The 14,985-nt window shown below is 44.9% G+C and overlaps 3 protein-coding genes across 4 annotated transcripts in view; 1 reads left to right on the top strand and 2 right to left on the bottom strand.

Annotated features, from left to right (window-relative positions):
* The window catches only part of LOC311111097 (activating signal cointegrator 1 complex subunit 1-like), a 41,013-nt gene extending 38,070 nt beyond the window's left edge, over positions 1–2,943 (bottom strand). For both annotated transcript variants that reach the window (XM_084189097.1, XM_084189098.1), the window contains exons 1-3: positions 2,712–2,943; positions 2,307–2,412; positions 61–158 (exon numbers count right to left, since the gene is read on the bottom strand). In XM_084189097.1, coding sequence (XP_084045223.1) covers positions 61–158; positions 2,307–2,412; positions 2,712–2,832 — 325 coding nt within the window. In that variant the 5' untranslated portion in view covers positions 2,833–2,943. The remainder of the gene's footprint in view (positions 1–60; positions 159–2,306; positions 2,413–2,711) is intronic.
* The window catches only part of LOC311111085 (dnaJ homolog subfamily B member 12-like), a 248,254-nt gene that overhangs the window by 207,254 nt on the left and 26,015 nt on the right, over positions 1–14,985 (bottom strand). The gene's annotated exons all lie outside the window — the stretch shown is intronic.
* On the top strand, positions 3,039–6,850 carry LOC311111098 (anaphase-promoting complex subunit 16). The gene is made up of 4 exons (XM_084189099.1): positions 3,039–3,129; positions 3,465–3,611; positions 5,592–5,666; positions 5,934–6,850. Exons 2-4 carry the CDS (start codon positions 3,470–3,472, stop codon positions 6,041–6,043), a joined length of 327 nt encoding a protein of 108 aa, XP_084045225.1. The 5' UTR covers positions 3,039–3,129; positions 3,465–3,469; the 3' UTR covers positions 6,044–6,850.

Below are 14,985 nucleotides of genomic sequence, written 5' to 3'. Positions count from 1 at the left end.
ATAAGGCTCAAGGCCTGGACCAGAGCTACTGGTCTCTCCGCTAATAAAAAGGCCACTTACCGATCTGCCCTTCCACTCCTTGTTTTGGAATGTTGATGGATGTCTTTGTGTCTGACTCTAGCCTTCTACGGGTCTCTCCTTTCCTTCCGATGATGTATCTGTTAACAACAACACACTTCTCTGGTTAGTACACCTTGGGTCTTAACCTTGATTTCAGTTGAAGATGTACACATAGGGCTACTGACCATAATAACACACACACACACACACACACACACACACACACACACACACACACACACACACACACACCTAATACATCAGAATGTTACCATGGTTACCCCATGGATATTCAGTCTGAAAGAAGTCTCTAGAAGCCAGAATGTTGAATACGATGATATGTAAATGTCCTTTACCGGTTGTCCGAGCTGTTGGTCCTTTTGACGATAGGAAGTGGAGATAGAATTCCCACAGGAAAGTATTATTAACCCAACTTTCTGGGGCGCTGGTCTGTATGGCTCTGTCAGCTTGTATTCTTGGTACACTGCATGGCCAAACGTATGTGGACACCTGCTCGTCGAACATCTCATTCCAAAATCATGGGCATTAATATGGAGTTGGTCCCCCCCCTTTGCTGCTATAACAGCCTCCACTCTTCTGGGAAGGCTTTCCACTAGATGTTGGAACATTGCTGCGGGGACTTGCTTTCATTCAGCCACAAGAGCATTAGTGAGGTCGGGCACTGATGTTGGGTGATTAGGCCTGGCTCGCAGTCGGCCTTCAAATTCATCCCAAAGGTGTTCAATGGGGTTGAGGTCAGAGATCTGTGCAGGCCAGTCAAGTTCTTACACACCGATGTCGACAAACCATTTCTGTATGGACCTCGCTTTGTGCACTTTGGCACTGTCATGCTGAAACAGGAAAGGGCCATCCCCAAACTGTTGCCACAAAGTTGGAAGCACAGAATCGTCTAGAATGTCATTGTATGCTGTAGCGTTAAGATTTCCCTTCACTGGAACCAAGGGGCCTAGCCCGAACCCTGAAAAACAGCCCCAGACCATTATTCCTCCTCCTCCACCAAACTTTACAGTTGGCACTATGCATTGGGGCAGGTAGCGTTCTCCTGGCTTTCGCCAAACCCTGATTAGTCCATCGGACTGCCAGATGGTGAAGCGTGATTCCTCACTCCAGAGAACGCATTTCCACTTCTCCAGAGTCCAATGGCGGCGAGTTTTACACCACTCCAGCCGCCGCTTGGCATTGCGCATGTTGATCTTAGGCTTGCTCGGCCATGGAAACCCGTTTCATGAAGCTCCCGACGAACAGTTCTTGTGCTGACGTTGCTTCCAGAGGCAGTTTGGAACTAGTGAGTGTTGCAACCGAGGACAGACGATTTTTACGCGATACGCACCTCAGCGGTCCCGTTCTGTGAGCTTGTGTGGCCTACCACTTCGCGGCTGAGCCGTTGTTGCTCCTAGATGTTTCCACTTCACAATAACAGCACTTACAGTTGACCAGGGCAGCTCTAGCAGGGCAGTAATTTGATGAACTGACTTGTTGAAAAGGTGGCATCCTATGACGGTGCCACGTTGAAAGTCACTGAGCTCTTCAGTACGGGCCATTCTACTGCCAATGTTTGTCTATGGAGATTGCATGGCGGTGTGCTCAATTATATACACCTGTCAGCAACGGGTGTGGCTGAAATAGCCGAATCCACTAATTTGAAGGGGTGTCCACATACTGTTGTAGATATAGTGTATGTGAAATGAGCCCGGGCAAAGTGTGTATGTATTTTCAATCTCCTGACGCATTGCACGTAGCCGAACATACCCAAACATTGTCAACCGAACCACATTTCCTCGCAATCAGCTGGAAGTGCTTGCGTCTTACTACAACAACAACAACAAAATCGGCAACGTTCGGTCTGTGGTTCGGATACGCTTGGCCATTGTTTACATATTGTGCAAAGTGTTTACGTTGCATGCGAATTGAGTCAGTATCGAAACTACAAACCGACAGAACCATATACAGACCAGCGTACTGAAAGTCAGGCTAAAAACACTTCCACGTGGACAACAGGTAAAGTAAGTCCAAATGAAGCTTATTCAACATTCTGACCTGTAATGGGACAGTTTGGAAATGTTGAGCCCACATGTTAGAGACGAGAGAGTAATGCAGTCATCGACTCATGATGTGAGTCCCAAATGGCACCCTATTCCCATAGGGCTCTGGTCAAAAGTAGTGCACTATATAGTGAATAGGGGTACCATTTAGGACGTATGGCCTACATGGTGTTAGTAACTCACTTGTAAAGAACACTTGGGACACCAATGGCACAGCGGAAACCTTTGTCAGTCTGTTCTATGGCGTGGCTGTCACAGAACTCTTGTTCTTCCTCAAACTGTTCACTTGCTAATCGAAACAACAAAATGTATTTGTGAGATTGGCAAGAAGATTTTGGCATTCCATTGTAGGTGCAGGGACAAATGAGATAGGAGATAGCTACATTTAGAGGAGACAAGCATCCCACAACACATTGTGGTGGTCAATTGGTCAGCTATAGCTATCTAGGTCTCAGTAGAATAAAGTCAATGATCTGGTAGTACAGTTTGTAGCTATCTTTCTTATCTAGCTAGCTAGCTATAGTTAGCTGGGGTTGTAAGGAGCTAGCACCACTGAGGTATAATGGCTAGCACTGAGGACCTAGCTACCTGGTGGTCCCACGTAGGAAGAGTCCTCCTCTTCCGCCTCTTCATACTGGTCTTCTTTGATGGTATTTCTTCTGTATATTCTTCCACTTATGTTGATCAATGATGGACGTAAGATTTCCATTGTAGCAGTTACCTTGAATAGTAAATAAAACGATATAAACTGTAGTGAATAGTAGCTGTCAGCTACGTGTAGGCGCTTAGGCTGTTTTGCGACATACGGCAGTTTGAAGTAAAGTAACCAGCTGATTCCGTAGTCGCTGATCTCTAAACAGCAGGGATAGACAGTCAACAAGTTAATGATGCGCCAATATCAACATTTTATTTATATATCGCCTAAACCGTAAAGCGGGGTTATTGTTGGGATAGCTAACCAGAAACAGAAACAAAAGTGAGCCTGCTGTCCTCTCCATCACCAGTGGTAGGTTTAGCACTTCAATAAGAATCTTATGTCGGATTTATTATGCGGAAAGTTTGCATTAGTATTAAATGCGCTATGCTTCATGTAGCTAGCTACCTTTGTCAGTTTATAATACATAACGTTGTTAGCCTTGTGTTGTTAGCCAACGTTAGCTAGCTAGCCATGCTAATGTATTGCTAAAGATTTGTATAACTTGTTCTATCTGTGCTAATGCTGCACAGCAAGCTACATTTAATTTGAAGAAATATTGCTACTCATTTGGGACTGTATTTATCCGCAATACACGACTCTGAACTTGGTGATCATTGATTTGTCGTTGTGTTCCTCTTCCTCAGTTGGAATGGCAGCCTCCTCCTCATCCTCCTCTGCCGGAGGGGTTAGTGGGAGCTCCGTGACTGGCTCTGGATTCAGCGCTTCAGAACTCATCCCCCCGCGTAAGGTCCTCTACACTTATCCCAAAGGAGCCGGGGAGATGATGGAAGGTAGGCTTTTAAATATTGGTTCAGAACGTTGCAAGAGACAGAACGTTGATGAGGATTCTTTGGAATTGTAGAAAACCTTGTCTGTTCTGTACATTCTACCTGCAACATTCTGAACGTGTTCTTGGCTCTGATTACAATAGTATTCTGCTCATATCCCATACACAGTGATGCTGTGTGTTTCAGCTAGATTCATGCTTCTGTCTGTCTGGTTAGCTAATGTACATGTATGTGGTTCTTTAATACAAGCCCCTTCTGTACGTCTGCCTAGCCACACTTCTCTTACAACTATTCTATCTGGCTTCAAGTCAAGTGTAGCTTGTCCCAATTTTACCCAGAAGATAAACAACGTGTCCCTGGAACTTTTTCACTGTTCCCTTAAAAACCTAGCTACCATGCGTCATAGTTGGATCTTCCTCCAGGAGGACGTGCGCTTCTAACAACGACAGGCAATGCTCTGCCCCAACAAGCATTGCCAGTGTGCCCCACTCAATCTGGCTTCAAGTCAAATGTAGTTAGTGATCCTTTGAATCATAGTTGGATCTTCATCCAACAGGACGTGCGTGGGTACCAGCGAGTAGTCAGTGCTCTGCCAATGGGTCAGCCCACAACACCCAGCACCAGTTTGTCACATCACACAAGAGGATCTGTTTGTTTGAACCCAAAGGGCCATCTGGCTCCTTACCCCTGCTTTGTGCGTACCAAATGACACCCTATTCCCTGCGTTGTGCACTACTTTTGACCAGAGCCTTATGGGCCAAAGTAGTACGCTATGTTGGGATAGGGTGCCCCTCCTTTGTTACCTCATAGACCCCAAATCAAACACGCTGTACTAATTAATATGTTAGTTTGGATCGTTGTGCTGGAAAGCACTGGGTGTTCCGAGGTCTAAGTGGGACAGCAGTGAAGCTGGTGGCCAGGGTTGGGGTTCTACTCCTCTTTGTTTTTGGGGTCCCTGTCCCTAATGGCACCCCTGTTCCCTACACCAGGGATCGTCAACTAGATTTCAGACGGGGGACGATTTTTGTTTTTACTTGAGTGGAAGGTCGGGGGGGAGCCTGAATATAATTACAAATCATTTGTAAGACTGCAAATTGACCGCAAGAAGCCCAAACAGATATAATATTTGACTAAAACATAATCATTTCAAACCTTGCTTACATTTATACTGTATATGATCAGATGTGTCTCTAATTTATGCATAAGAATACTTTAACAGAACAAAATTCACCTGCAGCTGATTTCCTGGTGTTTTTAGTCTTTTGGCCATCAATGAAAATTCACCAAATAATAAAATCACCTGCGGGCCAAATTCGGTCCGTGGGCCGCCAGTTGGAGAACATAGCCCTACATAGGGCTCTGATATCATATGGCCATGGTCAACAGTAGTGCCCTATCTAGGGAATAGGGTGCCAGTTGGAGAACATAGCCCTACATAGGGCTCTGATATCATATGGCCATGGTCAACAGTAGTGCCCTATCTAGGGAATAGGGTGCCAGTTGGAGAACATAGCCCTACATAAGGCCCTAATATCATATGGCCAAGGTCAACAGTAGTGCACTATCTAGGGAATAGGGTGCCATTTTGTGTTCTAGTTGATTATCTGGGGTAGTCTTTGTTTCCAGTTTTTTGTTTCCAGTTTTTTTTTTCCAACTTTTCAATCATAGAAACTGAATGGTGGCACATGTTGGCATTATGTCAGGAGTTAAATCATGTTTTAGCTAACTCCTGTACTTACTCAGTAATTACGCCCGGCGGATTAGGTATTAAATAGTTTGTACCACAATACATTATATAATAGATCTATAGCCTAATAGTTTATAGATCGTGTGTGAGTAAAAATACAAATTTCTGTTCTTCTTCTTTAGCCTATTTAAGGGCTAACTTGTGTTGACTACCACTACAGCATTTTGTAAATGTGATAGTTCCTGAAAGCGTAACAGTAGTTGATGTGATATTGAACATGGACTCTGTGTCTTCAGATGGCTCAGACAGATTTCTGTGTGAGTCTGTATTCAGCTACCAGGTGGCATCAACACTGAAACAGGTGAAGCATGGTAAGTCCATCTCTCTTAATTCAATTATTTTATTGCAATTGTCTTTTGAAAAATACCTACGGCTGTGCCCCAAATAGCACCCTATTCCCTATATATAGTGAACTACATTCGACCAGCGCCCTGTGGGCCTGGTCAAAAGTAGTCCACTGTATAGGGAATAGGGTGCTATTTGGGATGCATTTGTTGTTTAGGGAAAGGTACTCTGGTAAGGGATACAAAATACGCAATACTTGATATAACAGCATATTTCACTGATTTTGTTTTTAGATCAACAGGTATCTAGAATGGAGAAACTGGCCAGTTTGGTTGAAGAGCTGGAAGCAGATGAGTGGCGTTACAAACCAATCGAACAGCTTTTGGGATTTACTCCATCTTAAAGTTTAAATAAAGACCTGCTCAGTAGCCACTAGCTAGTTACCACTGGAGGAACGTAGTGGCTGCAGAAGACTACTTTATTTCCAACACATTTGTTTATTGTCATTTATTTGTCATTCTCACAGGGAAGGATGTTCCTGCCTGGCATTCTCTGTTACATTAGAAATTGGCCAATGTTTAGCTCTGGTCCAGGTCGTGGTTAGTGCTAGCACTGGACCAGAGCTAGCCAATGTTTAGCTCTGGTCCAGGTCGTGGTTAGTGCTAGCACTGTACCAGAGCTAGCCAATGTTTAGCTCTGGTCCAGGTCGTGGTTAGTGCTAGCACTGGACCAGAGCTAGCCAATGTTTAGCTCTGGTCCAGGTCGTGGTTAGTGCTAGCACTGGACCAGAGCTAGCCAATGTTTAGCTCTGGTCCAGGTCGTGGTTAGTGCTAGCACTGGACCAGAGCTAGCCAATGTTTAGCTCTGGTCCAGGTCGTGGTTAGTGCTAGCACTGGACCAGAGCTAGCCAATGTTTAGCTCTGGTCCAGGTCGTGGTTAGTGCTAGCACTGGACCAGAGCTAGCCAATGTTTAGCTCTGGTCCAGGTCGTGGTTAGTGCTAGCACTGGACCAGAGCTAGCCAATGTTGTGACCTAAAAACCTTTATCACAGCTATTCATTATTCATTGAGTAATTAATCATGCCATAGTGGGAAAATTAATGATTTTAAGATGGAATCATCTTTGTATGTATTAAAATGAAAGCATGACGTACTTACTTTGTACTTGGGTTACCATTTATTAAATATTTAAATTAAAATATACATAATCATTTGTCTTGAAGTTATTTACCATTTATAGCCTGTAATGAAATTATTGCAATGGATTATTGATCACCCAGTTGAAAACAATAGAACCAGGCTAATTGTATTACTCCACTGTAAATACCACGGTCAATGGGAATCCGGGGCGACCCAGTAACATACTGCAGCAACAGCCAAGGGTTGATATTCCACACACACTCTAAAGTGTGAACAGGCTGATGTTCTGAATGACAGTACTAGTATATCAATGGGTCTATGCCCTCACAGCTGCTCTCAATAAGCACACACACATACACACACACACACACAAACACACACATACACACACACACACACACACACACACACACACACACACACAATAACATCAGTCAGTCAGTCAGTCAGTCAGTCACCAAAAGACAGGGGAAATAATTAATTAAATAGGTTTTGTTAATTAAATCACCACCATTCTTGGGTCAGTGGCTATCTACACTACCAGGCTGTAGATGTTCTGTCTACACTACCGGGGCTGTAGATGTTCTGTCTAGACTACCGGGGCTGTAGATGTTCTGTCTAGACTACCGGGGCTGTAGATGTTCTGTCTAGACTACCGGGGCTGTAGATGTTCTGTCTAGACTACCAGGCTGTAGATGTTCTGTCTACATTACCGGGGCTGTAGATGTTCTGTCTACACTACCGGGGCTGTAGATGTTCTGTCTAGACTACCGGGGCTGTAGATGTTCTGTCTAGACTACCAGGGCTGTAGATGTTCTGTCTACACTACCGGGGCTGTAGATGTTCTGTCTAGACTACCGGGGCTGTAGATGTTCTGTCTAGACTACCGGGGCTGTAGATGTTCTGTCTAGACTACCGGGGCTGTAGATGTTCTGTCTAGACTACCGGGGCTGTAGATGTTCTGTCTAGACTACCAGGCTGTAGATGTTCTGTCTACATTACCGGGGCTGTAGATGTTCTGTCTACACTACCGGGGCTGTAGATGTTCTGTCTAGACTACCGGGGCTGTAGATGTTCTGTCTAGACTACCGGGGCTGTAGATGTTCTGTCTACACTACCGGGGCTGTAGATGTTCTGTCTACACTACCGGGGCTGTAGATGTTCTGTCTACACTACCGGGGCTGTAGATGTTCTGTCTACACTACCGGGGCTGTAGATGTTCTGTCTACACTACCGGGGCTGTAGATGTTCTGTCTAGACTACCAGGCTGTAGATGTTCTGTCTAGACTACCGGGGCTGTAGATGTTCTGTCTACACTACCGGGGCTGTAGATGTTCTGTCTAGACTACCGGGGCTGTAGATGTTCTGTCTACACTACCGGGGCTGTAGATGTTCTGTCTAGACTACCGGGGCTGTAGATGTTCTGTCTAGACTACCGGGGCTGTAGATGTTCTGTCTAGACTACCGGGGCTGTAGATGTTCTGTCTACACTACCGGGGATGTAGATGTTCTGTCTACACTACCGGGGCTGTAGATGTTCTGTCTACACTACCGGGGCTGTAGATGTTCTGTCTACACTACCGGGGCTGTAGATGTTCTGTCTACATTACCGGGGCTGTAGATGTTCTGTCTACACTACCGGGGCTGTAGATGTTCTGTCTACACTACCGGGGCTGTAGATGTTCTGTCTACATTACCGGGGCTGTAGATGTTCTGTCTACAGTCGTGGTCAAAAGTTTTGAGAATAACACAAATATAAATTTTCACAAAGTCTGCTGCCTCAGTTTTGATGATGGCAATTTGCATATACTCCAGAATGTCATGAAGAGTGATCAGATGAATTGCAATTAATTGCAAAGTCCCTCTTTGCCATGAAAATGAACTTAATCCCAAAAAAACATTTCCACTGAATTTCAGCCCTGCCACAAAAGGACCAGCTGCCATCATGTCAGTGGTTCTCTCGTTAACACAGTTGAGAGTGTTGACGAGGACAAGGCTGGAGATCACTCTGTCATGCTGATTGAGTTAGAAAAGCAGACTGGAAGCTTTAAAAGGAGGGTGGTGCTTGAAATCATTGTTCTTCCTCTGTTAACCATGGTTACCTGCAAGGAAACACGTGCTGTCATCATTGCTTTGCACAAAAAGGGCTTCACAGGCAACGATATTTCTGCTAGTAAGATTGTGGTCCTCTGTAGCTCAGCTGGTAGAGCACGGCGCTTGTAACGCCAAGGTAGTGGGTTCGATCCCCGGGACCACCCATACACAAAAATGTATGCACGCATGACTGTAAGTCGCTTTTGATAAAAGCGTCTGCTAAATGGCATATTATTATTATTATTATTATTATTATTGCACCTAAATCAACCATTTATCGGATCATCAAGAACTTCAAGGAGAGAGGTTCAATTGTTGTGTAGAAGGCATCAGGGCGCCCAAGAAAGTCCAGCAAGCGCCAGGACCGTCTCCTAAAGTTGATTCAGCTGTGGGATCGGGGCACCACCAGTGCAGAGCTTGCTCAGGAATGGCAGCAGGCAGGTGTGAGTGCATCTGCACGCACAGTGAGGCAAAGACTTTTGGAGGATGGCCTGGTGTCAAGAAGGTCAGCAAAGAAGCCACTTCTCTCCAGGAAAAACATCAGGGACAGACTGATATTCTGCAAAAGGTACAGGGATTGGACCGCTGAGGACTGGGGTAAAGTCATTTTCTCTGATGAATCCCCTTTCCGATTGTTTGGGGCATCCGGAAAACACCTTGTCCGGAGAAGACAAGGTGAGCGCTACCATCAGTCCTGTGTCATGCCAACAGTAAAGCATCCTGAGACTATTCATGTGTGGGGTTGCTTCTCAGCCAAGGGAGTGGGCTCACTCACAATTTTGCCTAAGAACACAGCCATGAATAAAGAATGGTACCAACACATCCTCCGAGAGCAACTTCTCTCAACCATCCAAGAACAGTTTGGTGACGACCAATGCCTTTTCCAGCATGATGGAGCACTTTGCCATAAGGCAAAAGTGATAACTAAGTGGCTCGGGGAACAAAACATCAACATTTTGGGTCCATGGCCAGGAAACTCCCCAGACCTTAATCCCATTGAGAACTTGTGGTTGATCCTCAAGAGGCGGGTGGACAAACAAAAACCCACAAACTCCAAGCATTGATTATGCAAGAATGGGCTGCCATCAGTCAGGATGTGGCCCAGAAGTTAATTGACAGCATGCCAGGGCGGATTGCAGAGGTCTTGAAAAAGAAGGGTCAACACTGGAAATATTGACTCTGCATAAACTTCATGTAATTGTCAATAAAAGCCTTTGACACTTATGGAATGCTTGTAATTATACTTCAGTATACCATAGTAACAGCTGACAAAAATATCTCATAACACTGAAGCAGCGAACTTTGTGAAGACCAATACTTGTGTCATTCTCAAAACTTTTGACCACGACTGTACATTACCAGGGGTGTAGATGTTCTGTCTACATTACCAGGGGGGTAGATGTTCTGTCTACATTACCAGGGGTGTAGATGTTCTGTCTACATTACCAGGGGTGTAGATGTTCTGTCTAAACTACCATGGCTGTAGTTGTTCTGTCTACATTACCAGGGGTGTAGATGTTCTGTCTACATTACCAGGGGGGTAGATGTTCTGTCTACATTACCAGGGGGGTAGATGTTCTGTCTACATTACCAGGGGGGTAGATGTTCTGTCTACATTACCAGGGGGGTGGATGTTCTGTCTAAACTACCATGGCTGTAGTTGTTCTGTCTACATTACCAGGGGTGTAGATGTTCTGTCTAAACTACCAGGGCTGTAGTTGTTCTGTCTACATTACCAGGGGTGTAGATGTTCTGTCTACATTACCAGGGGGGTAGATGTTCTGTCTAAACTACCAGGGCTGTAGTTGTTCTGCCTACATTACCAGGGGGGTAGTTGTTCTGTCTACATTACCAGGGGGGTAGATGTTCTGTCTACATTACCAGGGGGGTAGATGTTCTGTCTACATTACCAGGGGGGTAGATGTTCTGTCTACATTACCAGGGGGGTAGATGTTCTGTCTACATTACCAGGGGGGTAGATGTTCTGTCTACATTACCAGGGGGTAGTTGTTCTGTCTACATTACCAGGGGGTAGATGTTCTGTCTACATTACCAGGGGGGTAGATGTTCTGTCTACATTACCAGGGGGGTAGATGTTCTGTCTACATTACCAGGGGGGTAGATGTTCTGTCTACATTACCAGGGGGGTAGATGTTCTGTCTACATTACCAGGGGGGTAGATGTTCTGTCTACATTACCAGGGGGGTAAATGTTCTGTCTACATTACCAGGGGGGTAGATGTTCTGTCTAAACTACCATGGCTGTAGTTGTTCTGTCTACATTACCAGGGGGGTAGATGTTCTGTCTACATTACCAGGGGGGTAGATGTTCTGTCTAAACTACCGTGGCTGTAGTTGTTCAGCTCGGCAGCCTCTTACATCCCTGTGCTATGATCTATTATTAAGGGATATATTATGCATGGATACAGTATATTATGCAGATTTATATTTAAGTGCATTGTGTGCCTGCACTTTATTTTCTTTCAGTTTCTCCTCTTTGCCTTGTCGAGTAGAGTCCAAGGACAGACTATTATTTACCAGGGATCTGGTCAGTACAGTCCAGGGACAGACTATTGTTTACCAGGGATCTGGTCTGTACAGTCCAGGGACAGACTATTGTTTACCAGGGATCTGGTCTGTACAGTCCAGGGACAGACTATTATTTACCAGGGATCTGGTCTGTACAGTCCAGGGACAGACTATTATTTACCAGGGATCTGGTCTGTACAGTCCAGGGACAGACTATTGTTTACCAGGGATCTGGTCAGTACAGTCCAGGGACAGACTATTGTTTACCAGGGGTCTGGTCAGTACAGTCCAGGGACAGACTATTGTTTACCAGGGATCTGGTCAGTACAGTCCAGGGACAGACTATTGTTTACCAGGGATCTGGTCAGTACAGTCCAGGGACAGACTATTGTTTACCAGGGGTCTGGTCAGTACAGTCCAGGGACAGACTATTGTTTACCAGGGGTCTGGTCAGTACAGTCCAGGGACAGACTATTGTTTACTAGGGGTCTGGTCAGTACAGTCCAGGGACAGACTATTGTTTACCAGGGATCTGGTCAGTACAGTCCAGGGACAGACTATTGTTTACCAGGGATCTGGTCTGTACAGTCCAAGGACAGACTATTATTTACCAGGGATCTGGTCAGTACAGTCCAGGGACAGACTATTGTTTACCAGGGATCTGGTCTGTACAGTCCAGGGACAGACTATTGTTTACCAGGGATCTGGTCTGTACAGTCCAGGGACAGACTATTGTTTACCAGGGATCTGGTCTGTACAGTCCAGGGACAGACTATTGTTTACCAGGGATCTGGTCTGTACAGTCCAGGGACAGACTATTGTTTACCAGGGATCTGGTCAGTACAGTCCAAGGACAGACTATTGTTTACCAGGGATCTGGTCTGTACAGTCCAGGGACAGACTATTGTTTACCAGGGATCTTGTAAGTACAGTCCAGTGACAGACTATTGTTTACCAGGGGTCTGGTCAGAAGGGTGCAACGTTACAGGATATTCAGATAGAAAGGTATTGTCGAACATATATGTTGTCTGTATTGTCCAGTAGAATAGAGAATCTTAAAATGTCAGCTCTATTCTAATGGCGTTTCTATCTGCAGTGTTCCTCCACAATGTTTGCCTACTGAGCGTGGCCCTGGCAGAGATCCAGTCTCTTTGACCCTGGTCTTTTTTAATCTAAAGTCAGGAAATGTGCGGTACTTTGTGACTCCACCAATGAATGAATGTTTTCCAGTTGAATGAGCAGTGGGGAAGCTCAGTGGTTGGTTGACTGTACAGAATGTACTGTCCTAGTTTACAGACTGGGTTTTTTCTTCATCTTTTTTTTCATAAAAGGGTGTAACTAACCGAGAGGAACACCTCTGGGTCCTAAAGTTAGTCCAGTTAAAACTTGTTTTTAACCAAGCTCCTGTTTCTTTACACTTTGTGACTCTTTTGTGTAAGTCAGTAGATTTGTATTTTACAAAGTCAATATTGAACATCACAATCATGAAATCATATCATAAAAGTTATTTCAATCAATCAACTTGCCTCTACTGATTTCGGTAGCCTATCTACATGCCTGATCAGATAGAGACAAAGGGTGTTGAAGGTGTAGCCTTGAAATCATTTTATGACAGCAGATTGTGTGCCTTGTTGCACGTGTGTTGTCTAGCAGTCCAATCTCCTTGACTAGTACAGTCCGTCCATCTCTCCTCATGTGTTGTTACACTGCATATGTGATAGCTGGCTGCCATCCAAAAACCTTGTTTTTTTCTCTCTCCAGCAGACCACAAAAGCCTGGTAGAGAATGTGTTCTCCAACCAGCAGTAAGGCCTGATACGGAGCACAGTAGTTTACCAGCCAATCACTTTATTTTGCCAATTTTTGGAACAATAGAAAGTGACTTTACTGAGCTGATGAAACACAAGTTAAGTTAGTTACTAATCAGTAGGTCTATTTGTGAGTCCAATAGTTTATGATTTTTCATACTTTGTTTTCAAGTAGCATGTATAGTGTAAATGTGGAGGATGTCAGAAGTACTTTAAACATATGACTTAAGGCCTAATGGGGTTTAGATAGCACCACTATAGCTACCATGCTTGTTGTAAATTTAATTGCAGTTGTCTTGTTTGATAGAAAGAATTGTGCAGCCATGTTTGTAGACTTGTCAAAAGCCTTTTGATACTGTAGACCGATAGGGTTAGGGTTGGGTACTGGTACTGTAGACCGATAGGGTTAGGGTTAGGGTTGGGTACTGGTACTGTAGACCGATAGGGATAGGGTTAGGGTTGGGTACTGGTACTGTAGACCGATAGGGTTAGGGTTAGGGTTGGGTACTGGTACTGTAGACCGATAGGGTTAGGGTTAGGGTTGGGTACTGGTACTGTAGACCGATAGGGTTAGGGTTAGGGTTGGGTACTGGTACTGTAGACCGATAGGGTTAGGGTTAGGGTTGGGTACTGGTACTGTAGACCGATAGGGTTAGGGTTAGGGTTGGGTACTGGTACTGTAGACCGATAGGGTTAGGGTTAGGGTTGGGTACTGGTACTGTAGACCGATAGGGTTAGGGTTAGGGTTGGGTACTGGTACTGTAGACCGATAGGGTTAGGGTTAGGGTTGGGTACTGGTACTGTAGACCGATAGGGTTAGGGTTAGGGTTGGGTACTGGTACTGTAGACCGATAGGGTTAGGGTTAGGGTTGGGTACTGGTACTGTAGACCGATAGGGTTAGGGTTAGGGTTGGGTACTGGTACTGTAGACCGATAGGGTTAGGGTTAGGGTTGGGTACTGGTACTGTAGACCGATAGGGTTAGGGTTAGGGTTGGGTACTGGTACTGTAGACCGATAGGGTTAGGGTTAGGGTCCTTTTGATACTGTAGACCATGTTATTTTGTTGAATAAGCTGTCCTTTTGATACTGTAGACCATGTTATTCTGTTGAATAAGCTGTCCTCGATAGGGTTGGGTACTGATACTGTAGACCATGTTATTCTGTTGAATAAGCTGTCCTCGATAGGGTTGGGTACTGATACTGTAGACCATGTTATTTTGTTGAATAAGCTGTCCTCGATAGGGTTGGGTACTGATACTGTAGACCATGTTATTTTGTTGAATAAGCTGTCCTCGATAGGGTTGGGTACTGATACTGTAGACCATGTTATTTTGTTGAATAAGCTGTCCTCGATAGGGTTGGGTACTGATACTGTAGACCATGTTATTTTGTTGGATAAGCTGTCCTCGATAGGGTTGGGTACTGATACTGTAGACCATGTTATTTTGTTGGATAAGCTGTCCTCGATAGGGTTGGGTACTGATACTGTAGACCATGTTATTTTGTTGAATAAGCTGTCCTCGATAGGGTTGGGTACTGATACTGTAGACCATGTTATTTTGTTGGATAAGCTGTCCTCGATAGGGTTGGGTACTGATACTGTAGACCATGTTATTCTGTTGGATAAGCTGTCCTCGATAGGGTTGGGTACTGATGCTGTAGACCATGTTATTTTGTTGAATAAGCTGTCCTCGATAGGGTTGGGTACTGATGCTTGCCAATGACTTCATAATTATCTCAATGACAGAGCTCAGGCCATCAGGGTACAGTGAGGGA

The sequence above is a fragment of the Coregonus lavaretus genome, assembly GCF_964263955.1.
Source record: "Coregonus lavaretus genome assembly, contig: SUPER_36_unloc_1, whole genome shotgun sequence".
Taxonomy (NCBI): domain Eukaryota; kingdom Metazoa; phylum Chordata; class Actinopteri; order Salmoniformes; family Salmonidae; genus Coregonus; species Coregonus lavaretus.
This window is presented reverse-complemented; position numbering and strand designations above follow the sequence as displayed.